This window comes from Anomaloglossus baeobatrachus, chromosome 10 (assembly GCF_048569485.1).
Source record: "Anomaloglossus baeobatrachus isolate aAnoBae1 chromosome 10, aAnoBae1.hap1, whole genome shotgun sequence".
NCBI classification, from domain to species: Eukaryota; Metazoa; Chordata; class Amphibia; order Anura; family Aromobatidae; genus Anomaloglossus; species Anomaloglossus baeobatrachus.
Window position 1 is genome coordinate 48,721,875 of NC_134362.1, and position 26,429 is coordinate 48,748,303.

Genomic DNA, 26,429 nt, shown 5'->3' on the forward strand with positions numbered 1-26,429 from the left:
ATTGGGATAGGGTCTTGGAGATGGGAATACCACTTAAATGCACGGATGGGCTGGATAGTTTGCTTAATCGAGGGTTCTTCCCAATGGTGTCCATATGAACTATGAAGACTGGCTGTAGTCATGAGTCGACCCCTTTAAAAAGAAACCCTGTAGTAGGCATTAAGTACTAACTTCAGTCATATTGGCCTTCTTTAAGATGTGTGAAAGAAAGGATAGTTAAATTGACAAGGCCTATCAGGGAAAGGGACTTCTAGATGCTGCCATTGTACTGTAGATGTACAGCATTGCAGAATATGTGGGTGCTGTGTATTTAGCAGGAATAATACACACCTTATGTAATAGCTTCTTGTCACTTAAGCTATGAAGCCTTAAGAATCGGTCCAAACCGCAGGAAGCCACGACAGGCAGAGACTTATGACACTGGATGGAGCGCACCGAACCTGAATTGCCCTTGAGCCCACACAGCAAACGACCTGGAAATATAAAGGATTGGAAACATGTAAAAAAAAAAAAAAATGCCCATACAAGATTCTATAGGTCACAAAGAGTAAAGTATAACCTACCTTTCCTTAGATCAATCACACCCATGTGACCATGAGAGGTTCCAACCACCACTGACCTGTACAGGAAAGAAAAGGATGCGAATGTGTTTGTTCTACTGTACTAAAGTCCTACAATAGTGAAGAATTAAGGTGAAAAATAAAGTAATATAGATGTGAACAAAAGAAGTTAAAAGAATTAACTAGTCATAAATAGACAAAGAATACAAAAGTAACTGGGACAAAAGCAAGAAGGGAATTTTGTTACTTACCGTAAATTCCTTTTCTTCTAGCTCTTATTGGGAGACCCAGACGATTGGGTGTATAGCACTGCCTCCGGAGGCCACACAAAGCAATTACACTAAAAAGTGTAAGGCCCCTCCCCTTCTGGCTATACACCCCCAGTGGGATCACTGGCTCACCAGTTTTAGTGCAAAAGCAAGAAGGAGGAAAGCCAATAACTGGTTTAAACAAATTCACTCCGAGTAACATCGGAGAACTGAAAACCGTTCAACATGAACAACATGTATACCCGCAAACAAACCAAAAATCCCGAAGGACAACAGGGCGGGTGCTGGGTCTCCCAATAAGAGCTAGAAGAAAAGGAATTTACGGTAAGTAACAAAATTCCCTTCTTCTTCGGCGCTCCATTGGGAGACCCAGACGATTGGGACGTCCAAAAGCTGTCCCTGGGTGGGTAAAGAAATACCTCATGTTAGAGCTGCAAGACAGCCCTCCCCTACGGGGAGGCAACTGCCGCCTGCAGGACTCTTCTACCTAGGCTGGCGTCCGCCGAAGCATAGGTATGCACCTGATAGGTACCTCAACCTTACAAGCACCACCGCGGGTGAGAAGGGAGCATGCTGGGGGCCCTATATGGGCCCTCTTTTCTTCCATCCGATAGAGCCAGCAGCTACTGCTGACTACAAACAGTGGAGCTATGCGTGGATGTCTGACCTCCTTCGCACAAAGCAGAAAACTGGTGAGCCAGTGATCCCACTGGGGGTGTATAGCCAGAAGGGGAGGGGCCTTACACTTTTTAGTGTAATTGCTTTGTGTGGCCTCCGGAGGCAGTGCTATACACCCAATCGTCTGGGTCTCCCAATAGAGCGCCGAAGAAAACACGATCCAGATATCCATGGTCCGGCTGCAGATTGATGTGTGGAGCAACCGCAGTTCTACAGGTCTGAACTTACAGCCTCATATATCCCATTAAAGGAGGATATATCTCTCTCTCTGATATAGAGATATAGATATATCTATATATATCTATATAGATATAAATATAGATATATAGATAGATATAGATAGATATAGATAGATAGAGAGATAGATATAGATAGATAGATAGATATAGATATAGATTATCTATCTCTATATCTCTATCTATCTATATCTATATTAAAAAATAAGGATGTCTGCCTTGGGCCACATTCATGCAGCCGTTATTTCACAGTCTGTACACGGACTGCAATGCACAGGAACTGACCATGAGTCTCCTGCTGTAATAATGATGGATAGGAAGACTTATAGTCATTTTGTGCATAGAGTTGAGAGAGTACCTAACTATTCGTACTCGCTATACTCATAACGAGTGTCTACTACTCGTGTATTCATTCAGAATAGCGTGTGCAATGCAAGTCAATGGGGAATACTCGCAATGTAACAAGTAATCCGAATTCCGCACTATTTGCTACTCGTACGAATAGTGCGGCATTCGGGTTACTAGTTACATTGTTAGTATTCCCCACTGACTTGCATTGCACACGCTATTCGGAATGCATATGTGAGTATTAGACAGTACTCGTTAGGAGTATAGTGAGTGTGAATAGTCAACGCTACCTGCGCATTGTGCTCCGTATACAGTTGTGGAGGCTGTAATTTTGGATAGGGAGACTTGTAGTTAGCCTGTGCATTGCGGTCTATATACAGATTGTGAAATACGACACAGTTCAGATGGCTGTAATCCAAGGTTAAAACCACATGATTTGTTTTCTTTCCTTCAGGAAGAGCTATGCAACTTTAAGTCATGGGAAAATACAATTGTCGTTTTTTTTATCCAAATTATCAGATCATGACAGTAATATTTCAGGAAATTGTTGCAAGGCTTTAAAGGGAACCTGTTACCATTTTTTCGGCCTTCAAGCTGCGGCCACCACCACTGGGCTCTTATATACAGCATTCTAACATGCGGTCTATAAGAGCCCAGGCCGCTGTGTTGAATGTAAAAATCACTTTATAATACTTACCTAACAGTCGCTGCGATGGAGTTGGGTCATATGGGCGTCCCTGTTCTCCGCTGCCGGCGCCTCCTCTTTCGGCCATCTTCGTCCTCCTTCTGAAGCCTGTGTGCATGATGCATCCTACATCATACACACTCGCCGATCCCGCCCAAGCTCACTACAATCCTGCGCAGGACCTCAATGCCGGCGAGTGTGGATGACGTAGGACAAGTCATGCACCCTGGCTACAGAAGAAGGAAGTCAAAGATGGCCGAAAGAGGCGGCGCCAGCACCAGAGAACAAAGACGCCCATCTGACTAGAATCCACAGCAGCGGCCATTAGGTCCTTCTTCTGTAGCCGGGGTGTGTGTGACACGTCCTACATCAGCCACACTCGCTGTCATTGAGGTCCTGCGCAGGCGCACTTTGATCTGCCCTGAGCAAGGCAGATCAAGGCATTGTAGTGCGCCTGCACGGGAACGGCGAGTGTGTATGACGTAGAATGCGTCATGCACCCAGGCTTCAGAAGGAGGCACAGACACCGGAGAACGAAGACGCCCATCTGACTAGAATCCACCGCAGCATGAACGTTAGGTCATGAAGTGTTTTTTATGTTCTACACAGCGGCCTGGGCTGTTATATACAGTGCTAGAATGCTGTATATAAGAGCCCAATGGTGGTGGCCTCAGCTTATAGGCTGAAAAAAATGGTGATATGTTCCCTTTAATGAAGTGGTTTTAGCGCACCTCAACACATCAATCATGTCTGTGAAGCCTTAAAATATAAGAATCTGCAGTATAAACCGCCAGCTGCTTAGTTTATGATACCGATTGTGTGGATTACATTTTATACAATCTAATCCACCATGCAATTGCCAGCAGATTTCATCCTTAAAATTTGGATTGAAACCTAATGGGTATCCCACCTGTGGAAACATACCCTCAGTGTTTGAATGTCCCACAAAAGGTGATATAAGCTGGTTCTGTTGGTGCACCGCCGCTAAATGTGTACACCATGTCCGGCCAGAAGCTTACCTGCCATCAGGGGTGATGCTCAGAGCCGTCAATGGATCTTCACCAAAAAGAACCTCCAGGACAGGTCGCCTCTGGGTGGCGATGGGGTCATATATTCTAACCTGTTAAGGGTGAATTAAGTCAGTTGTGACTGCACACTTCATAATGGACAATTTTTTAATACATTTAATAGACTAGAGGTAGTAACTGCAAAAGTAGGATTTTTGTGTACTCACCGTAAAATCTCTTTCTCTGAGTCTTCATTGGGGGACACAGCACCCACCCTGCTTGGTTTTTTGGTTGATTCAATTGCATTTGCCTGCTATTTTTTCAGTGGTCTTATGTTCATAGACCTCTTGTTTGCACGGCTGCATTGTTTTAGTTACAACTTGTGTTTATGTATGGTGATTCTGGTACTCCTCCTACTGCTTGTGCACCAACTGATCTGAGCCCGCCTCCGGCTCGGGGTGTATGCTGCTAGGGAGGAGCTAACTTTTTTTATGTTTACTTAGTGTCAGCCTCCTAGTGACAGCAGCATAACCCATGGTCCTGTGTCCCCCAATGAAGACTCAGAAAGAGATTTTACGGTGAGTACACAAAAATCCTACTTTCTCTATCGTTTCATTGGGGGACACAGGACCATGGGACGTCCAAAAGCAGTCCCTGGGTGGGAATACCGAAAAACCCGCAGAGGCAGACAACAACAACCTCCCTCGGCGGGCTTGCACTATAATTGAATGCTGCCACCCTATTACAGGTGCGCAACTGCTGCCTGCAAGACCTTTCTCCCAAAAATAGCATCTGCCGATGCTTGGGTGTGAACGTGGTAGAACCTAGTAAAGGTGTGCAGGCTAGACCAGGTGGCGGCCTTGCAGACCTGGTCGGCCGACGCCTGATGCCTAATCGCCCAAGAGGCGCCCACTGCGCGGGTAGAGTGCGCCTTTACCCCCCGCGGCGGAGACTTGTCCCGAATCCGGTAGGCCTCTGATATGGCGGAACGGATCCATCTGGCAATTGTGGCCTTGGATGCCGATTCACCCTTCTTGGGACCAGAAGGGAGAACAAACAGACCATCTGACTTACGGAACGGCGCGGTCCTGGAGACATAAATTCTAAGTGCACGCACTAGGTCCAGGGTGTGCAAGGACCTCTCCAAGCTGTGAGAGGGGCCAGGACAGAAGGATGGAAGGATGATTTCCTCGTTAAGATGGAACGGGGAGACCACCTTTGGGAGAAAAGCGGGATCTGGCCGGAGAACCGCTTTGTCCTGGTGAAAAATCAAAAAGGGGGAACGACAAGAGAGAGCTGCCAGCTCTGACGTCCTGCGAATAGAAGTGATGGCAACAAGAAACACCACCTTCCAAGACAGGTGAGACAGGGAAGATTCTCGCAAGGGCTCGAATGGGGAGCCCTGAAGTGACCCTAGGACTAGATTAAGGTCCCACGGTTCTAGAGGCCGACGGTACGGCGGTGCCAGGTGGGCTACTCCCTGGATGAAGGTCTTAACCTGTGAACGAGCGGCCAGTGGCTTCTGAAACAGGATTGATAACGCCGATATCTGGCCCTTTAGTGTTGCGAGCGAGAGACCCGCATCTAGGCCTGACTGCAAGAATGCCAACAGGGAAGGAAGGGAGAAGGCGAGAGGAGAAGAAATATTCTGCTCTTCACACCACCTGAAGAAAACTTTCCACGTGCGGTGGTAAATCTTTGATGAAGATGGCTTCCTGGCCCTAATCATTGTCTGAATCACTCTTGAGGAAAAACCAGCCTTAGCTAGAACCCAGGATTCAATGGCCAGGCCGTCAAATTTAGGACCTGTGAGTTCTGATGGAAGAGAGGCCCCTGCTGCAGGAGATCTGGACGGTCTGGAAGGCGCCACGGAGCATCTGCGAGGAGCTGAGTTAGTTCCGCGAACCATGCTCGCCTGGGCCAGTCCGGAGCCACTAGGATGACCGGTATCCCTTCCGCCTTGATCTTCTTGAGGACCCTCGGAATTAGAGGGAGCGGAGGGAAGATGTACGGGAGACTGAACTGGCTCCATGACAGGGTGAGGGCGTCGACTCCTAAAGCCAAGCGGTCGCGGCACCGCGCTACAAAGTGCGGAACTTGACGGTTGAACCGGGAGGCCATTAGGTCCACGTCCGGAACTCCCCATCTGTCGCAGATCTGGTTGAAGACTTCCCGGTTGAGGGACCATTCTCCGGAGGCGAGGCCTTCCCTGCTGAGGAAGTCCGCCGCCCAATTGTCCACGCCTGGGATGTGTACCGCTGAGATCAGGGAGTGATGACACTCGGCCCAGTGCAATATCTTCTTGACTTCTCGCATCGCCCCGACACTTCTTGTGCCGCCTTGGTGGTTGATGTACGCCACCGCCGTCGCATTGTCCGACCGGATCCTGACCGGGCAACCCTGTACTAGGTGCCGAAACTGCTGCAAGGCTAGCCGGATGGCTCTTATCTCCAAAATGTTGATCTGGAGACAACTCTCTCTCGGTGACCATCGGCCCTGCGCTGTGTGATGTCGAAACACTGCTCCCCAGCCCTGGAGACTGGCGTCGGTGGTCACTATCTTCCAGTGGAGCGGGAGGAAAGACCTCCCTGATGCGAGGTTGCGCTGATTGAGCCACCAACGGAGGGAGTTGCGGGTCTCCGGCGAAAGATGAAACCTGCGGTCCAGAGAAAAGGGAGATCTGTCCCACTTCTTCAGCAAGGCCAGCTGGAGTGGCCGGAGATGGAACTGTGCAAAGGGTACCGCTTCCATCGCCGCCACCATACGACCGAGGACTCGCATGCCGAACCTGATGGACACTTGGCGCTGACGCCGAAGAGCGCGGAGTCCTCGTTGTAGGGAGGAGATCTTCTCCTGTGTGAGGAAAACTCGCCCTTGGATGGTATCGAATACCATGCCTAAAAAGGTGATCCGACGGGCCGGGATCAGAGAGGACTTCTTCCGATTTATCAGCCACCCTAACCGTGAAAGGGTGTCGATCGTGACCTGAACCCCGAGACGACAGTCCTCGAAAGAAGAGCCCTTTATCAACATATCGTCCAAGTACGGGATGACCATGACACCCCTGGCATGCAGGACGGACATGGCAGCAGCCATGATCTTCATAAAGACCCTGGGTGCGGATGCGAGGCCGAAGGGAAGAGCTGTGAACTGGAAGTGATCTTCCGCTATCGCAAAACGGAGGAACTGTTGGTGAGAGGTGGCTATCGGGACATGAAGATAGGCGTCTTGAATATCCAGCGATGCCAGGAATTCGCCTACCTCCATGGACGCGATGACGGACCGGAGTGACTCCATTCGAAACGGCCGAGGTCTCACCGACCTGTTCAGAAGCTTTAGGTCGAGGACGGGACGGACAGAGCCGTCCTTTTTGGGGACCACGAAAAGGTTGGAATAGAACCCCTTGAAACGCTCTGCGGGAGGGACTGGTACCACGACTCCGGTTCGGAGGAGGGAGTCTATGGAGTGAAAGAACGCGCGAGCCCGCGCGGTAGACTCGGGAGGGCGAGATAGGAAAAAACGTCTCGGTGGCTTTGCCTCGAATTCTATTTTGTAGCCTGATGTGATGATCTCTCTGACCCAGGCATCGGCGGTCAGGGGGATCCACACATGCTGAAAACGAGACAGGCGCCCTCCCACAAGTCTGGCGCTGTTGCGCGCCGACCGCGAGTCACCTGGAGGAACGACGGCGGTAACCAGAAGAGGATCTCGTGGACTGGCGGGGGGCGTGAACGCCAGGCGGGATTGGTCTTGAATGACGGGGTCTTCCTGTCTCTCGGAGGAGAGCGGCTTTTCCGCGGCTGGGGATTGGAGCTGAAGCTGCGAAAGGACCGGAAACGAGCGGTGGAGCGCCGATTCTGGAAGCGCTTGGGGCGCAATTGGGGGAGAGATGTACTCTTTCCTCCCGTTGCATCGGAGATCAGCTGGTCCAGCCTATCTCCGAAGAGACGCTCCCCTAGGAAGGGCAGGGAAGTTAGTGACTTCTTAGAGGCCGCATCCGCGTTCCAGGAGCGGAGCCAAAGGGCTCGACGGATGGCCACATTGTTGCTGGCGGCCTGGGTCGCGCAACTTGCAGACGCCAGGGCTGCATTGAGCAAGTACTCACCCGCGAGGGAAATCTGCGAGGCGATGGGAACCAGGTCCGGATTGGTAAGAATGGCGCGGAGACCGCCGCGTAGCGTGTCCGCCCAGGACATCAGGGCCTTCGCCACCCAAACCGAGGCGAAGGCCGGAGAGAGGGATGAGCCCGCTGCCTCGAAGGCGGAACGGGCCAACCTGTCAATAGTACGGTCCGTAGGATCTTTGAGAGACGTACCGTTAGTGAGTGGAAGGACTGTGTGAGAAGACAGGCGGGAGACTGGGGGGTCAACCACAGGGGAACCTGCCCAATCCTTTCGAAGACCCTCAGGAAAGGGATAATGCAAATCGATGGACTTACCGCTGGTAAATACCCTGTCCGGCTGTTGCCTGTGGCTGCGCAGTAACTCAGCGAATTCTGGATGTCCGCTGAATGTGTTCTGGGCCCGCTGAGAGCGATGAGCGGCGCCGAAATAAAATAAAAAAGCGCAAAAACATACATGGCTGAGGGGGGCCGAGACGGCCCACATCAGCCTCCTACGACACTAAGCTAAAAACTGATCTGAGCCCGCCTCCGGCTCGGGGTGTATGCTGCTAGGGAGGAGCTAACTTTTTTATGTTTACTTAGTGTCAGCCTCCTAGTGACAGCAGCATAACCCATGGTCCTGTGTCCCCCAATGAAACGATAGAGAAATGTGACACTCACCTGATGATGACTTGTGCACGTCACTATTTTATCTGACTCTGGAATAAAATCCAGGTCACGAATCCAAACCGGCACCCGGAGATCCAACCAGTCATTCCTGACCTGAAGGAGGAAACACATGAACATGCGGCAATACTGTGCTTAACATATGCAAAGAAGCATGACAAACTATGAATCCTTCACATGTCGCGTGTATAATGAAGTAGTAATTAATAGGTGTTGTGAAGGTTTAACAAGAAAGTCTGCAGTCACTGTGAATCCTCACAGTGCACACTGTCAGGATTCTCCAGCAGTCATGTGACTGCAATTATGCGATATACACACTTCCAATTACATTAACAAAATATTTACATAGCGCCAATATACACAAAGCATAAAACTGAGGAGCCCGTGATGCACGGGGGGGGGGGGGTGTATAGGCAGAGGGGAGGGGTTACACTTTTTAAAGTGTAATACTTTGCGTGGCCTCCGGAGGCAGAAGCTATACACCCAATTGTCTGGGTCTCCCAATGGAGCGACAAAGAAATACTGCACGATACTTTACTGTTGAGGGGGGGGGGCATGTACAGACAATTAAAAAGTAAATACATAGTTCAACAAATACAAGAGTGAAGATCCTGCTTACAATCTATAAGAAAATAACAGACAATAGGTAAACAATAATAATAATAATAATATTATTAATAATAAATTATTCATTTATATAGCACTATTAATTCCACAGCACTTTACATACATTGGCAACACTGTCCCCATTGGGGCTCACAATCTAAATTCCCTATCAGTATGTTTTTGGAGTGTGGGAGGAAACCGGAGGAAACTCACGCAAACACGGGGAGAACATACAAACTCCTTGCAGATGTTGTCCTTGGTGGGAATTGAACCCAGGACCCCAGCGCTGCAAGACTGCAGTGCTAACCACTGAGCCACCATACAGTGCTAACCACTGAGCCACCGTGCCGCCCTGGGAGTTATGATATAAAAGGTGCATGTTCCGATCATCAGTCAGTAGTGGTCTAAGTGCAGTTATGTGCTACTGGGTGCACGGAGGACGTGGAGATAGGAATATGAGGGTGCAGATTATGATTAACATTTAGAAGGAGGGAACAGATGAGAGTCAGATTATTTAAGAGACGTGATCGGATTCTCTAAAGTCTGTTTTTAAAGCATGCTTATGTGGCACCCCTGAGTACATCAGGGTGCCACAGGGTACTGCATCCTTACCCAGGGTGCAGGGCCTACCCCCCCATGGTTCCAGGTACCCAGAAACCGGTGTCACCTCCATCAGCACCACAAATCCCAATCACACCTCACATGACCTGTCACACACCAGTGGGTTGGTCTAGCTGGAAAAGGGCCACCCACCTAGGGGTCAGGCAGACTGGTGGGAGGAGTAAGAGAGTCGAGTCAGAGCCCTCAAAGAGAGAGGAGCTGGGGAGAGTGTTAGCTCCCGGGGAGCTAGACAGAGGTTGAGTCATGGCAGTGTGAAAGTGTCTCTCACAGCCGGTCAGGATGATGGAAAAGTTGTGCCCCTTGCCTGTATGGAGGATGAGAGGATGGTGCTCACTGCCTGTCAAAGGGAGTGGCAGACAGCCCCCCTAACCTGCCAGGGAGATAGGAGAGTTGTGCTCCCTACCTGTCAATGTGATGAGGTAGCAGAACCCATAACATGCCAAGGTACGGAGGAGGGTTTTTCCCCAGCTGGCCAGGACGATGGGAAAGTTGTACCCATTGCCTGTCCGGATGATGGGAAATTTGGATCCACTGTCTGTCAGAGTGATGGGACAGATGTACCCACCCCCTGTCCGCATGGCGGGAGAGAATCTTCCACCACCTGCCAAGATGAGGGACTCACGTGGCCCACAGCATGGCAGGGTGATCGGAAAGTTGTATCCCAAACCTGTAATCCGGGGGACCAGAGGAGTCGGGGACCGGTGGCAGCGACATTGGAAAAGGGTGCAACGGACATAGTCTAGGAGGACTGTCGGCACCAGCAAACCCCAAAGAAACTGACCGGTACCGAGCATGATGGGGTCCAGGACCCTAGGTCAGGAGCAGATTCAACATCCTGGCAATTATCCTGCAGAGGAAGGGGACCTTCAGGGACCTTCCCACAGAACTCAGAGATTGGGGATATCAGCACACCGCGGGGGACAGGGTTTTCCAGCGAAAGCAACCCACTAGTGCCAGCCCTGGGGAGCAAATCTTCACCTAAAAACTGAAGAGCGGGACCTTATAGTTTCAGGCTATAGGGGGGGGGGACCAACACGGACACGAAACTGTGCACGAAGGCAGGCTCCGAATTACTGTGTAATACCGGTGGGACCGGGTACTTGGACGGGCTCCCCGCAGTGACTGTGGCTCACAGAGAACTTGGTTTACTTGCAGCGTGTGTGTCGCCTTTATAATCCTCATCCAGCACCACGATTACCCACAGTGAGTACCCTGATCCCACTGCACCCTGCTCTCCCAAATAACCACCAACACCCCTGAGCCCGGGGCCTTCCCTACCTGTGGAGGGACCAACATCAGACTGCTTAACTCCATCTGCCCCGGTACTCCTTACAGCAGCAGCGGTACTCCCATTACCGCAACACACAAGTGGCGTCACAAACTTCTCCCCTGTAAATACCCCCCTTTCACGGATCAAAGTGTCCGCCAACCCAGGCCCCTCGAGCCACCACAATCCCGGATCTGAGCAGCCCGACTAACACTGGGGCAGTACACTTAAAAATGTAGGGGCTAGGCATTAGTTGGATCGTTTGGGGTAGTGCATTCTAGAAAACTGGCACAGCACGAGAGAAGTCTTGGAGACGAAGGATGTTAGTCTTCGATAAGTTGCAGAGAGAAGAGCACAAGTAGGGTGATGGGTGAGGGAGGAGATATATGGTGGTGCAGAACGGAGGACAGCTTTGTGGGTTAGGGGGATAAGTTTGTATTGTATTTTGAAGTGAATGGGTAACCAGTGCAATGACGGGCACGAGAGGGAGACATCGGTGATGCAGCTGGACAAAAATACGACGCAAGCTGCTTCATTCAGAAGGAATGGAGATGAAAATGTTTTGTTAAGTGGCGACAGATCAGTAGAAAGATGCAGTAATCCAGGCAAGAATGAATAAAGAGTGACCGTAAGGGTTTTTGCAGTTTCAAAGATGAGAAAAGGTCAGATTCTTAAAAGGTTTTTAAAGATGCAGGTGACATAAGAGTGTGTAATTGTCTTCTATAATCCCAAGACAGTGAGCGTGCTAATTGGGAGTTCTGGTTGAACCACCAAAGGCATTTCCAATACGAGGGGCTGCTGATTAGTCTTTGGCTTTGTGATCTTTTTTTATTTCTATGATAACGAATGTTACATTACATGAAAGCCTTGTGTCTAATATATGTTTTCAAAATTTTGTCTGTTGCTTATGGCAACAGTGTTCTACGCACGCGGGAAAACAAAATAGCGGAGTCTAATGCGATATTCACAGCAACTGAGAGCAGAGGAGGGATAAAATTCTTGTTTCTGCAATGAAAGTTTACGAAGGCTATTCATGGTGATTATGTCGCAGACATTGGGGGATCAATGCCCTTCATATTCCACAGTTAAGAACTGGGTTGCCAAATTTAAACTGGGCCACTTCAGCACCAATGATGAGGAACGTCCTGGACGCCCGAGAGTGGTTGTTGTTCCGGAGATCGTTGATGCTGTGCACAACCTCATACTGGAGAATCCAAGAATTTCAGCTAAAGCAATAGCAGGCATCATGGGGATTTCCCGTGAACGTGTTTGTGTCATTATCCATGAACATTTGGACATGAGGAAGCGATCTGCAAAGTGGCTCCCCAAATGTGTGACAACAGATCAGAGAAGCAGCGGGTGTAAACTTCCCGGTCCATTTGTCAGCGTTTCCGGACTGATAAGAACTTCCTGGATCGACGGGTCACTACGGCGGAGACATGGATTTATTTGTATGACCCTGAAAACAAGGAGCAGTCAAAAGAGTGGAGGCACAGTGGTTCTCCTCGTCCAAAGAAGTTCAGGGTGCAAAAATCAGCCACTAAGGTGATGGCGTCTGTGTTCTGAAATAAGGAGGGTGTGCTGCTAGTGGACTACCTTCCAAAGGATTCCACCATCAATGCAAAGTATTACATTGAATTTCAGGACCAATTGAAGGCAGCTCTGCAGACCAAAAGGCGCGGCAAGCTGTCCAAGACAATGCCTCCGCTCACACTGCACAAGCGACCACGGTAAAACTGGCAGAGCCGGGCTTCCAGCTGGTTGACCACCCACCTTATTCACCAGATCTAGCTCCCTCCGACTATCATCTGTTTCCAAACCTGAACAAACACCTCAAGGGACCAAATTTCACACCATTTCTGATGCCATGGCTGCTACGGATGCCATGTTTGAGGCACAACTGAACTCCTTTTTGCTAGGCTTACAGAACTTGGAATACCGATGTAAGAAGTGTGGTGACATCAGTGGAGAGTATGTGGAATAAACGTAAAGTTCCATCATCCCATCTTGTTTCTTTCTGGGTAAAGCCAAACACTTATCAGCAGCCCCTTGTATCAGGTATAACTAGGTTAGTAAAGGGAGAGAAACCCCCCCCAAAAAAACGAGAAGTTCCGTTTTGGAGAAATGGAGTTTCAGATAAAGAGAGGACATGATGTTAGAGACCAAAAACAGACAAATCACTGGCATTTTTCAGTAACGCAGGTGTTATTTCAAGAGATGATGTGTATAATTGGGTGTCATCAGCATAGCGTTGATAATGGAAACCAAATCTGCTGTTGGGTGGTCCAATAGAGGCAGTATATAGGGAGAAGATGAGGGGGCCGAGGACTGAACCCAGATAGTAAGGGTAATAGGAGCCGGCAGATGATACAGTGAAGGAGAGGTCAGAGAAGGAGGAGGAAGAGGACAAGTAACTCGTTTAACAAGCACACTCCCAGAACGGATTGTTCTCGTTAACCAAGGTTCCACTGTACTTGCATTCACATCACCACCTGCTCCCAGACAATCCTGACAGTGTGCACTGTGAACGCTGAGAGGATTCAATAGTCTGAAGCCACAAAGTGACTGCAGACTTTCGTGCAAAACCTGGACAACCCCTTTAAGTGCTGGTCTTAAGGACTGCAGCAATGGAACGTTATAAACCATTACACTGTGAAACTCAAGTGTATAAAAAATAAAATGTACAATCTAGCAGTACAAACGCTATGTTATATACTTGGCTGTTGCGAGGACAGGCCTGCTTCCATTACATTCCGTCACAGCAGCCTTCACCATTACTTTACATCTCAGACTCTAGAATAATGGGGTACTCTCATCCTCCACAGAATATGTCATGATATGAGAATTAATACCTTGTTAATCCCTACATGCTTGAAAACTTTACAAACATCCCAACAAGTCTCTTACAACTCACATTTTTGGCTTTGAAGATCGGCTCTTCAGGCCTCTGCAGATCCCAGATTTTCAGGTCGTTTTCTTTGCCTCCCGTTCCTACTTTGTTGCGCTGAGTGTCGCACAGTCGCATTTTCTCTACTGCGGCACCAACTTGCACCTCCAACTACAGAACATATTTAAGGGCACAAACATTATACAGGTTTTCCATGCGAGTCTGCGACAGGGTCATAAGCGCATTTGGATAATAAATATATGTTTGGTACATTAATAGAGTCAATCATCTGCAAACAACCAATTTTGGAAGAGGTCCGAGACTAGGAACCCTAAAAAGGTATACTGGATCCACACACTGAGGGGACAGTGACTTATGTCTCGTGATATCTGGAGGGTCGCGTGCATGATTGACATTTATCAGATGAGAAACTGACAACCTTCCATGTGGAGTGAGCAGAGCAGGACTAACAATAACCACAGTTTGTTTCCGATAGGGAAGTTTATTTGCAGGATTCAAAACCAGATTGTGCAAGAAAAAATAAATTAAAAAAAAATTATATATACAGAGGGAAGAGGACCCTGCCATTGCGGGCTTACATTCTATAGGATTTAGGGGAGGAGACAGTAGGTGGGGTGTAGGTTGGGGCGGCCGCTGCGCACGGTGGTATATATATTTATATTATCTGGGAAAAAAACAGGTTCAACTCACATTTTCATTTGATCCTTCTTTCCACACCTTTAGCAGTCCTGACTCCACACAAGTTACAAGAGCGCTGAAAAAGAAAAAGATTCCTAAGATTCAGCAGTGCAAAGATATCCAGATGGAGGCCATGCCTTCCTTACAATAGGTAGTTAGCTGCTAGGCAAGGGTGATGGGGGGGATGCATTAGAAGAGGTCTGGGGGCACGAGATGAAAACATCATTCTCCTCTGTACAAATCACTCGGCAGACCACACTTTGAGTATTGGCTGCAATTTTGGGCGCCGGTGCTCAAGAAAGACATTACTGAACTTGAAAGGGTTCAGAGGCGGGCTACTAAAATAATAAATGGAGTGAGTGCATTACAATACCCAGAGAGGTTATTAAAATTAGGTCTATTTACTCTAGAAAAGAGAAGGCTTAGGGGAGACCTAATAAATATGTACAAGTATATCAGAGGGCAATACAGAGAACTCTCCCATGATCTGTTTGTACCAAGGACTGTGACAAGTACAAGGGGGTATTCTCTCCGTTTGGAGGAAAGAAAATTTCTGCACCAGCATAGAAGAGGGTTCTTCACGGTAAGAGCAGTGAGGCTCTGGAACTCTCTTCCTGGGGAAGTGGTGATGGCCAACTCACTGAATGAATTTAAGAGAGGAATAGATGCTTTTCTTGATATCAACAGTATAGAAGGTTATAAATAGCAGAATATTACAGGTAAATAGTGGACCCAGCTTAGGAGTCGGGAAAGAATATTTTTCCCTATGAAGAAAACTGGCTTCTACTATGAGTTTTTGCCTTCCACATGTGCAACACTGGAGAACAGCGGCACTAAAATAGTCTGAACTAGATGGACATAAGGTCTTCCTTCAGCCTTAGAAACTATGTTCAACTGAAGAGCGGACAGGATTGGAGAACAGCCAGGACTGCCCAGTGCTGCCCCAATAACTACAAAGGAGCGGGACACAAAGCGATAACACCGTCCCACTGCACAGACCAAACTAATAAGTCACAGTGTGCAGTTACTCACTTGTCCAGCACACCAAGACCTCGAAAGACCCCCTCGCCTCCTCTGCACTCATGAAATTCAGTAAATTTTGATTTTTCAGTGTTGAAGACACGCACAGTCCCATCTCGGCACCCCAGCAGCACCTGAGTAGACAAGAGGAAGGTGGAAGGGGGAAGGGGGAAGTAGGTGAGTGTATACGCCAAACACCAATAAAGTAAAAACACAATATAAATATTATCTACACATGACACTGAGCTATACAAAAGAAGAGGACTGGCTACAAAAAAATATTGTGACCTTAGTATAAGGCTAAGTTCACACATCCTGTGTTTTGCATCAGTCACAATCCGTCGCCTTGGGGAATTACGGTAACCTGCAAAATATTTTGCAGGAATCCTGTATTTCCCCATAGACTTATATTAGCGACGGATTGCGACTGATGACCCTGCGTTGCATCCGCTGCGTCGCGGTCCGTCGTTTTTGACTGACCGCCGAGCGGGTAGCAACGCAGAATGTAACGTTTTTCGGGCCGTTGAAAACAACGCACCGCGCAGGAATCCGTCGCGATCCGCCAAGCTTGTAATGCATGTCTATGGTGCAGGATTCCGTTGTAATCCGTCTTACAACGGAATCCTGCGCAGGATTCCGTCATGCTCTACTGAGCATGCCCAGCATGTTTGGCACGCCCACTGGGCTGTCCCAAACACAGACGGATCATGACTGATCCGTCAAAAAACGGACGCACAGCGGATGTAACGGACGCAACTGATCAGTTTTTTCACAGGATTCCTGTGAAAGGAATCCTGTGAAAAACACATCAGTTGCATCAGTTGACATCTTGAAAATGACTGATCCGTTGCTGACGGACCTGACGGATTGAAAACACAGGATGTGTGAACTTAGCCTTAGGCTAAGTTCACATTTCCGCTAAAATCTATCAGTCACAATCCGCTGCTCTTGTAAACAGCGGAATCCGTTTAGCGGATTCCGCTGCTCCCATAGACTTGTATGAGCAGCGGATTGTGACTGATGATGCTGCGTTGCACCCTCCGCCCGACTGATCAGTCGTGGAACGACTGACCGCCGGGCGGGAGGAACGCAGCATGTAACGTTTTTTGAGCAGCGAGATCCGTCGGATTTCGCTGCGCATGCTCTCTGGCTCCCTGCACACGTCACCAGCTTTGGTTGGTTACCCGATATTTACCCTGGTTACGGTGCAAGGAGCCAGCGCTAAGCGGTGTAGGCCCGTAACCAAGGTAAATATCGGGTAACCAAGGTAAACATCGGGTGCTTTGCTGTTACCCGATATTTAGGCTGGTTACGTGTGCAGGGAGGCCGACACTTCCCCGCTCGGCCCCGCCCCCTCCCGCACTCTGCACATGTATGTACACACACACACACACACACACCTGTCCCCAGCCATGCAGACAAGCACTGACACCCTCGTCTGGCCCCGCCCCCTGCTCGGCTCCGCCTCCTCCCGCACTTTGCATGTGCACACACATACATACATACACACACACACATACATACATGCACATACACACACTCACTCACACATACACTCACCTGTCCCCAGCCATGCAGATCGCAGCACTTCTACTGACATCCTCAGCGCCTGGCCCCGCCCCCCGCTTGGCTCCGCCCCCTCCCGCACTTTGCATGTGTACACACATACATACATACATACATACATACATGCACATACACACACTCACTCACAGATACACTCACCTGTCCCCAGCCATGCAGACCGCAGCACTTCCACTGACATCCTCAGCGCCTGGCCCCGCCCCCCGCTCGGCTCCGCCCCAGAACTCCGCCCTCCGCACACAACGGAATCCGACAAAGAATTCTGTTCTTTGTCATCCGTTGTACAGCGTTGAACAGCGCATCAGTCACATGCGTCAAGCGACGCATGTGACTGATACAAATCAACGGAAATGTGAACTTAGCCTTATACACTCCTGAATGGCAGAGCGTTCTGTGGTGCACTGCTGACTATACTGCGGCATTACTAGGCCATTTTGCACCATACTGTCCTCAACTTAAACTTTACTGACAATGTACTGTAGCAACAATAAATTACACGCATTATTCTAGACGCAAACTAAAATCACCCTACAGGTCATAGTCAGTCCATACGACGCCAGCGCACGCCCCCTACAGGCCGGAGCCAGTCCATACGACGCCAGCGCACGCCCCCTACAGGCCGGAGCCAGTCCATACGACGCCAGCGCACGCCCCCTACAGGCCGGAGCCAGTCCATACGACGCCAGCGCACGCCCCCTACAGGCCGGAGCCACGGCGCCAGCGCACGCCCCCTACAGGCCGGAGCCACGGCGCCAGCGCACGCCCCCTACAGGCCGGAGCCACGGCGCCAGCGCACGCCCCCTACAGGCCGGAGCCACGGCGCCAGCGCACGCCCCCTACAGGCCGGAGCCACGGCGCCAGCGCACGCCCCCTACAGGCCGGAGCCACGGCGCCAGCGCACGCCCCCTACAGGCCGGCGCCAGCGCACGCCCCCTACAGGCCGGCGCCAGCGCACGCCCCCTACAGGCCGGCGCCAGCGCACGCCCCCTACAGGCCGGAGCCAGCGCACGCCCCCTACAGGCCGGAGCCAGCGCACGCCCCCTACAGGCCGGCGCCAGCGCACGCCCCCTACAGGCCGGCGCCAGCGCACGCCCCCTACAGGCCGGAGCCACGGCGCCAGCGCACGCCCCCTACAGGCCGGAGCCACGGCGCCAGCGCACGCCCCCTACAGGCCGGAGCCACGGCGCCAGCGCACGCCCCCTACAGGCCGGAGCCACGGCGCCAGCGCACGCCCCCTACAGGCCGGAGCCACGGCGCCAGCGCACGCCCCCTACAGGCCGGAGCCACGGCGCCAGCGCACGCCCCCTACAGGCCGGAGCCACGGCGCCAGCGCACGCCCCCTACAGGCCGGAGCCACGGCGCCAGCGCACGCCCCCTACAGGCCGGAGCCACGGCGCCAGCGCACGCCCCCTACAGGCCGGAGCCACGGCGCCAGCGCACGCCCCCTACAGGCCGGAGCCACGGCGCCAGCGCACGCCCCCTACAGGCCGGAGCCACGGCGCCAGCGCACGCCCCCTACAGGCCGGAGCCACGGCGCCAGCGCACGCCCCCTACAGGCCGGAGCCACGGCGCCAGCGCACGCCCCCTACAGGCCGGAGCCACGGCGCCAGCGCACGCCCCCTACAGGCCGGAGCCACGGCGCCAGCGCACGCCCCCTACAGGCCGGAGCCACGGCGCCAGCGCACGCCCCCTACAGGCCGGAGCCACGGCGCCAGCGCACGCCCCCTACAGGCCGGAGCCACGGCGCCAGCGCACGCCCCCTACAGGCCGGAGCCACGGCGCCAGCGCACGCCCCCTACAGGCCGGAGCCACGGCGCCAGCGCACGCCCCCTACAGGCCGGAGCCACGGCGCCAGCGCACGCCCCCTACAGGCCGGAGCCACGGCGCCAGCGCACGCCCCCTACAGGCCGGAGCCACGGCGCCAGCGCACGCCCCCTACAGGCCGGAGCCACGGCGCCAGCGCACGCCCCCTACAGGCCGGAGCCACGGCGCCAGCGCACACCCCCTACAGGCCGGAGCCACGGCGCCAGCGCACGCCCCCTACAGGCCGGAGCCACGGCGCCAGCGCACGCCCCCTACAGGCCGGAGCCACGGCGCCAGCGCACGCCCCCTACAGGCAGGAGCCACGGCGCCAGCGCACGCCCCCTACAGGCAGGAGCCACGGCGCCAGCGCACGCCCCCTACAGGCAGGAGCCACGGCGCCAGCGCACGCCCCCTACAGGCAGGAGCCACGGCGCCAGCGCACGCCCCCTACAGGCAGGAGCCACGGCGCCAGCGCACGCCCCCTACAGGCCGGAGCCAATATATAAGACAATATATAGAGCGACAGCATAAGCACCCTTCAAGCCGGAGCCACTATATAGAGACAGCACACACGCCCTAAAGGACAGAGCTACTACATACAGCACCAGTGCAGCCCCTCTTATAGACATACGGCGCCAGCACACACCCCCTATAGACCAAAGCCAGTACATACGGCGCCAGCACACACCCCCTATAGACCGAAGCCAGTACATACGGCGCCAGCACACACCTCCTATAGACCGAAGCCAGTACATACGGTGCCAGCACACACCTCCTATAGACCGAAGCCAGTACATACGGCGCCAGCACACACCTCCTATAGACCGAAGCCAGTACATACGGCGCCAGCACACACCCCCTATAGACCGAAGCCAGTACATACGGCGCCAGCACACACCCCCTATAGACCGAAGCCAGTACATACGGCGCCAGCACATACCCCCTATAGACCGAAGCCAGTACATACGGCGCCAGCACATACCCCCTATAGACCGAAGCCAGTACATACGGTGCCAGCACACACCTCCTATAGACCGAAGCCAGTACATACGGCGCCAGCACACACCCCCTATAGACCGAAGCCAGTACATACGGCGCCAGCACATACCCCCTATAGACCGAAGCCAGTACATACGGTGCCAGCACACACCTCCTATAGACCGAAGCCAGTACATACGGCGCCAGCACACACCCCCTATAGACCGAAGCCAGTACATACGGCGCCAGCACATACCCCCTATAGACCGAAGCCAGTACATACGGCGCCAGCACATACCCCCTATAGACCGAAGCCAGTACATACGGTGCCAGCACACACCTCCTATAGACCGAAGCCAGTACATACGGCGCCAGCACACACCTCCTATAGACCTGAACATACAGCGTCAGTGCACACCCCTATAGACCAAAGCCACTACAGCCTGCGCACATCCCCTATAGACTGGATCCAGTACATACGGCGCCAGAGTGCGCCCCCTGTAGACTGGATCCAGTACATACGGCGCCAGAGTGCGCCCCCTGTAGACTGGATCCAGTAGATATGGCGCCAGAGTGCACCCCCTACAGGCCGGAGAGAAACTTGCAGCCTCTCTCACCTCACTCTCCTGGGGGTCTCCATAGCACATGGCGGTGATCTCCTGGCTGTGGTCCAGTGAGGAGACCTCCGTGTAGTTGGCTGCCTGCTTCTTCACCAAGTTGATGCCTGCAGATGTGAAGAGTGAAATAAACCCGATATGAGGGCACAGGCCACACGTCCTCCTCTGCGGGGTCTGCCGCCCCTTACACACACATAGGGGGCTCACTACATAACACATCGCTCATATCCTCACCCTTAAGGATCCCGGTCTCGGTACCGACCCACACGTGGTTCTGTGCAGGCGCCGCCATGTTTACGAGTGATGAAAAGCCACTTCCGCATTGCGACTTCCTGTCCCGACGAGGAGGCTGATGGGAAATGTAGTCTGCGCTGTCAGATAGAGCCAGAGCGGCTTGTCCGCCGCAGTTGGTGCGTTTTTGTTGCGGAAATGTTGCGTATTTCATCCACTGTGATTCATCCGCAGCAGTTTTATTTCCGTGCTAGATTTTGATGGCTGTTTTTGTAGTATAACCACTAATCCACTGCAATTCTGCTTCTGATAAGGATTCAGGATTGAATCAGGCAGAGTTCACACACAGAGGCGAGACACGTGCGGCTTCCTCCACACTGACAAGTAGACAGAGCAGCTATAGATAAAGCACATGGGGCCGATCCATTAGTTCTGTGCCATATTGATCTTTGTATCTGCCCCTTTTGTGCTCTCCTGATTTTTATGCGTTTTTGACAAGTCTCATGTTACTTGCTACTTGTCACAACTTGGCTGTTTTATTATTTTGCAATATGAGAGCTCTAAAATAGGCGCTTCAAAGCAAGTCTCAGGCTGTAAATGACACGCCCACCGGGGCCGTGGGGCACTCGGAACCGAGCCGGTTCTGTCCTGGGAGGATGTCAAGATGGCAGGGCCCGAGTCTGACCTCGGTGGTGTCGTTTTAAATATGATTCGACAAGATGAGTTAATGAATCGTGACGCCCCCTGTGGTGTTCGGCCAGAGATAGCCGACGCTGCTGGATTGGGGCCGCGGGGGCACATGGTGACGCAGCTTAGATGAGGCCCAGCCCCCCCATTTAAACTTCCCCTGTATTTAGGCCCAGCTGTGATTATGGCTGGCTGCATGTGGGCAGAAGACCGAACTACCCAATTGGTGATATCAGTTGGGGTTCAGGTTAAGTCTGGGTCCCAAACCGAACGTTAGGTTGGAGTCACACTTGCGAAAGACTCATATCGCATCACCCGGCACGGCCGCACACTCTGCTGACAGGAGCGGGTCGGCTGCATGTATTTCTATGCAGCTGAGATGCTTCTGTCTGGAGAGTGTGCGGCCGTGCCGGGTGATGCGATGTGAGTCTTTTGCAAGTGTGACTCCAACCTAACATTCAGTTTGGGACCCAGACTTGACCTGAACCCCAACTGAAGTCACCAGTTGGGTAGTTCGGGACTCTGCCCACATGCAGCCAGCCATAATCACAGCTGGGCCAAAAAACAGGGGAAGTCGAACTTCCACGGGTCCGCTCATCTCTAGTCATAAATGTCTGATCGTCCAGGGTCCATCAACTGGCATCCCCACTGATGAGCTGTTCTCACTGCCGCAGCCATGTACCGCACATCTGCCTCCCATTCAAATCAATAGGAGGTGGATGTGCAGTACCCGGCCTTGACCGCTATATAAAGACGGGGCAGTTCCGTAACTGAGCATTTCCGGCTGCTATCGCCAGCACCAAGAATGGCTGATCAATTGGGGTGCAGAATGTCAGACCCCGGCCGATCAGACATTGATGGCCTATGCTAACCTTCAATGTACAAGTAGTAGACAACATCTTCAAGGCCTCATTCACGCATCAGTATTTTTGCATCAGTGTTTGCTTAAGGCCTCCGACACACTCACGTGAAAATCACGCACGTGCCGCGAGACACGTATTTACCCTGCGTGTTGCGTGTAGGTAAGTACGTGTCTCTGGTACGTGCGGGCCACGTGTGTTCTCCGTGTGCTATCCGTGATAACCAACGGAGAACCGGTAATTTGCATACTCACGTGGTCCTTCCTGCTGTCCGTGGTGCTGATCTTTGGCTCCAGCCCTGCCGTCTCCCCGCTGCTGCCGGCCGCAGTGAAGTGAATATTAAATGAGTATGATGAGTGGCGGTCGGCAGCAAGTGACAGCAGCGGCAGAAGACAGGAGGGCAGGAGAAGGTGAGTAACGATTTTTTTTTTTTTTACTCTGACGTGTGTTTTCTCTGGTGCGTGTCACACGGGACCACATCCACACTAAATCCGTGTGGTACGGGTGCGGGCCGTGTGACACCCGTGCTGCCGGAGCAACACGGACATGTCAGCGGTTTTAACACACGGAGACACGTAAGTACGTAACGGACACACGTTCCATTCCAAAATACTTACGTGTCTCCTAACCATAGGGATTACCTAGGTCCCCGTGTGCACGTGTCTCCGGTCTGTGTAAAATATGGCACACACGGACCGGTGGCACGTGAGTGTGTCGGAGGCCTAAGTCAGGAGTAGAGCTTACAGAGCACGTGTATATATTGAGTATTTGGTAAGTTTTTACCTCAGTATCTGTAAGGTTGGTTGAGCATTTTATGAGTTTTTAGCCTTAGCATTTAAGGTCACGTGCACATGTTGAGTTTTTAGTGAGTTTTTTACCTCAGTATCTGTAAGGCCACGTGCACACTTTGAGACTTTAGGGAGGTTTTTTTTACCTCAGTATCGGTAAGGCCATGTGCACATGTTGAGGTTTTTTTGTGTGAGTTTTTTACCTCAGTATCTGTAAGGCCATGTGCTCACTTTGAGAATTTGGGGAGCTTTTTTACCTCAGTATCGGTAAGGCCACGTGCACACGATTTTTTTTTTTTGTGAATTTTTTTACCTCAGTATCTGTAAAGCCACGTGCACACGTTGAGTATTTAGTAAGTTTTTTACCTCAGTGTTTGTAAGACAAAACCAGGAGCGGTACAATGAGAGGAAAAGTATAATAGAAACATGGGCACCACTTCAATATTTATCACCCACTCCTGGATTTGGCTACAAATACTGAGGTAAAAAAAACCTCACCAAATACCCAATGTGTGCTCGTGGCCTTCTGTAAAAATTCTCTGTTTAGTTGTTTAGTCAGCGCACCATACCCTTCTTCTGAATGCAAGTTCTCATGTTCTAGCGCTGGCAGCTGCCATGTTGGGTGGTGGGATTCCACAATGCATTGTAGACCATTATTGAGGTATCGTAGCGTTTGGGTTTTATTGTATAACATATACATACAATATCTACTGCATGAAAAAATGCCCATGTTCGCATGATGCATCCACATTTTCTGAAAATCGAGGCAAAAAAATTAACACGGTCAGAGGCCTCTTTCACACATCTGTGCATTTACGCATGTGTGACGGTCTGTTGTGAAGGTACATAAAGCAATCTGTGTGTGTTCTACGTGTGCTGTCCCTGTGATATCCGGATAGCACACGGACAGCATGAGCTGGTATACTTGCCTGTCTCCGGTGCTGCTGTTACTTCTGAGTACGCGGCCAGTGCGGTGAATATTCATGAGGTATAATGAGTGGCCCAGAAGCAAAATGCAGCGCCACAGACAGGTAAGTATAATTTTTTTTTTTTTAAGGGACATGTGTTTACTGCTGTACGTGTCACACTGATGTCACACAGATCACATCAGTGTGCAGTCCATGTGACACCCATGCTGCCAGCAAAAAACGGACATATTACCATGTGGAGCACACGAACACACGTGTGCTTCACATGGTCCGTGGGAAAACACGGACGTGAGCGCAATCCCATTGATTTTAATTGGTCTATGTGTGTTCCTGTCTTCGGTACGTGTAAAAACGGACGTCACACGTTCCGGAAAAAAATGTTGATGTCATTAGTTCAGGTGCCGGTGAAGGCCACGGAGCAGCCTGTGATGAATTGATGTGGCTGACAGCAGGCGAGTATGGGATAGTTTGTTATTTTTTTTTTCCAAGTTTCAACTTTCGGATGAAAAACAAAAAAAGTTTCTCTATCAGTCCATTAAAGGCCCCCTTCACACGCACGTGCCTCCGGTACGTGTTAGGTCCGTTCCTGCACGTACCGGAGACACGGGCACACGTACTCCAATGTTAATCAATGTACTGAGTTACACGTTCGTTTTTACATACGGAACGTGTCCGTGTGCGTGATACGTCTGTGCGTTAAACACGGAAGCATGTCTGTTTTCCTCACAGAACACGCACACACGCAAACTCAATGTTTCAGTGAGCACACGTACGTGACACGGCTGCATCTCCGTATGGTTCATGTCCGTTTTTTGGCAAATATGGCAATGATTATATCATTTTGTAACAGGTGCATGTGGTTAGAAAAGGTCCCTAGGAAATAGCAATTATCTTGCAGGACACAGTGAGGGTGAGTGTATTGAACACACTAGTAACATATTATCCCATTCATTACATGCCTTTTTCCAGCTACACGTACTAGCATAACGGATGGCATACGGATTACATACGGACTACAAACACGGGGACACACACATCTCATACGGACATACGGATGACACACGCATCACACACGGAGCCAGAAAACGGACGTTAAAAACGCAACATGGACATGAAATACGCGTACGTGATTTACACGCATGTGTGAAGGGGGCCAAAAATGGCATCTAACTGCTGTCTCTGAGGTTTTTTATAGATCCATAGATGCTCAGGATGCAGGCAAAAGTAAAGAAAAAATAGGCAGCAGAGGGTTGGAGATACTGTTGCGGGCTCGTGGGGTGTTGCGGTGGGCCCCATTGATCTGGCGGCGTGCTCCTTTGAATTTCCCACAGTTGATGAGATCGACTTCAAGAAAATGGCCATAGTGCGTGTGCAGATCGACACAATGGACTTCAAGAAAATGGCCACGGAGTCCTATCTGCACACTTGCCGTTTTCGCGGTTATTTTCTTGAAGTTGATCTTGTCAACTGCAAGAGATTCAAAGCAAACCACAGATCAATGGCGCTCGCCACCGCGACACCCTGCAGTATCGCCGACCCTGCTCCACCACTGCCTCCCCAATAATCCATATGTAGTTTGTAAGATGCACCCCCTCCCTATTTTCCCCCAGTTTTGAGGGGAAAAAAGTGTGTCTTACAAATCAGAGAATACATTATTTTTTATTTATTAAAAATTTGTCTGCGAGCCAGAGGCAGCTATCAAAAGAGCCACATCTAGCTTGCGTGCCAAAGGTTCCCGACCCCTGCCGTAGACCATTATATGTACAAGTGCTATCCATGAAAAATATGGATACAACTCGTATGTGAAATAAATCGGTTTCTGAACAAGACCTTAGACTTATAGCCTTTTATTGTGCCACTACAAATGTATTTCTCCTAGTGCCCACACTATATGTTTCTTCTTCCCTGGAGCACGGTAAATAAGGCCATTTTTTTCCATACTGTGCCTGGAACCTTTATGTCTGACACTGTATGTATACAATTATGTAGGAGGCTCAGCTGTTTGATGTCAGGGCTTATGTAGAAGTCATTTTCTCATTCATGGTGTCCCTAAAACCTGCTCTCATTCGGTTTGCACTGTCCATTGGTGTGTACAGTGACCATGAATCACCTTTCACCTCCACTTCAGTAACAACTGAAGAGCAACTCAGAACAAGCCTCTACTTGGCATCATACTTCACAGGTGACGCCATCTTTCTACTTTTGGCTTCAGTTTCGCTTCTGCGCACGCGCTACAAGTGGTCACGCCCACGCCATGACGTCATTACTTCGCGCCTCCGT

General features: G+C 51.1%; 1 protein-coding gene across 2 annotated transcripts in view; it reads right to left on the bottom strand.

Moving 5' to 3' along the window:
- Positions 1 to 20,970, bottom strand: part of WDR74 (WD repeat domain 74) — a 53,010-nt gene extending 32,040 nt beyond the window's left edge. For both annotated transcript variants that reach the window (XM_075325830.1, XM_075325829.1), the window contains exons 1-9: positions 20,889 to 20,970; positions 20,655 to 20,761; positions 15,685 to 15,806; positions 14,665 to 14,728; positions 13,981 to 14,124; positions 8,567 to 8,668; positions 3,796 to 3,896; positions 564 to 619; positions 331 to 473 (exon numbers count right to left, since the gene is read on the bottom strand). In XM_075325830.1, the coding sequence (XP_075181945.1) occupies positions 331 to 473; positions 564 to 619; positions 3,796 to 3,896; positions 8,567 to 8,668; positions 13,981 to 14,124; positions 14,665 to 14,728; positions 15,685 to 15,806; positions 20,655 to 20,761; positions 20,889 to 20,946 (897 nt within the window). In that variant the 5' untranslated portion in view covers positions 20,947 to 20,970. The remainder of the gene's footprint in view (positions 1 to 330; positions 474 to 563; positions 620 to 3,795; positions 3,897 to 8,566; positions 8,669 to 13,980; positions 14,125 to 14,664; positions 14,729 to 15,684; positions 15,807 to 20,654; positions 20,762 to 20,888) is intronic.
- Positions 20,971 to 26,429: the final 5,459 nt, after the last annotated feature.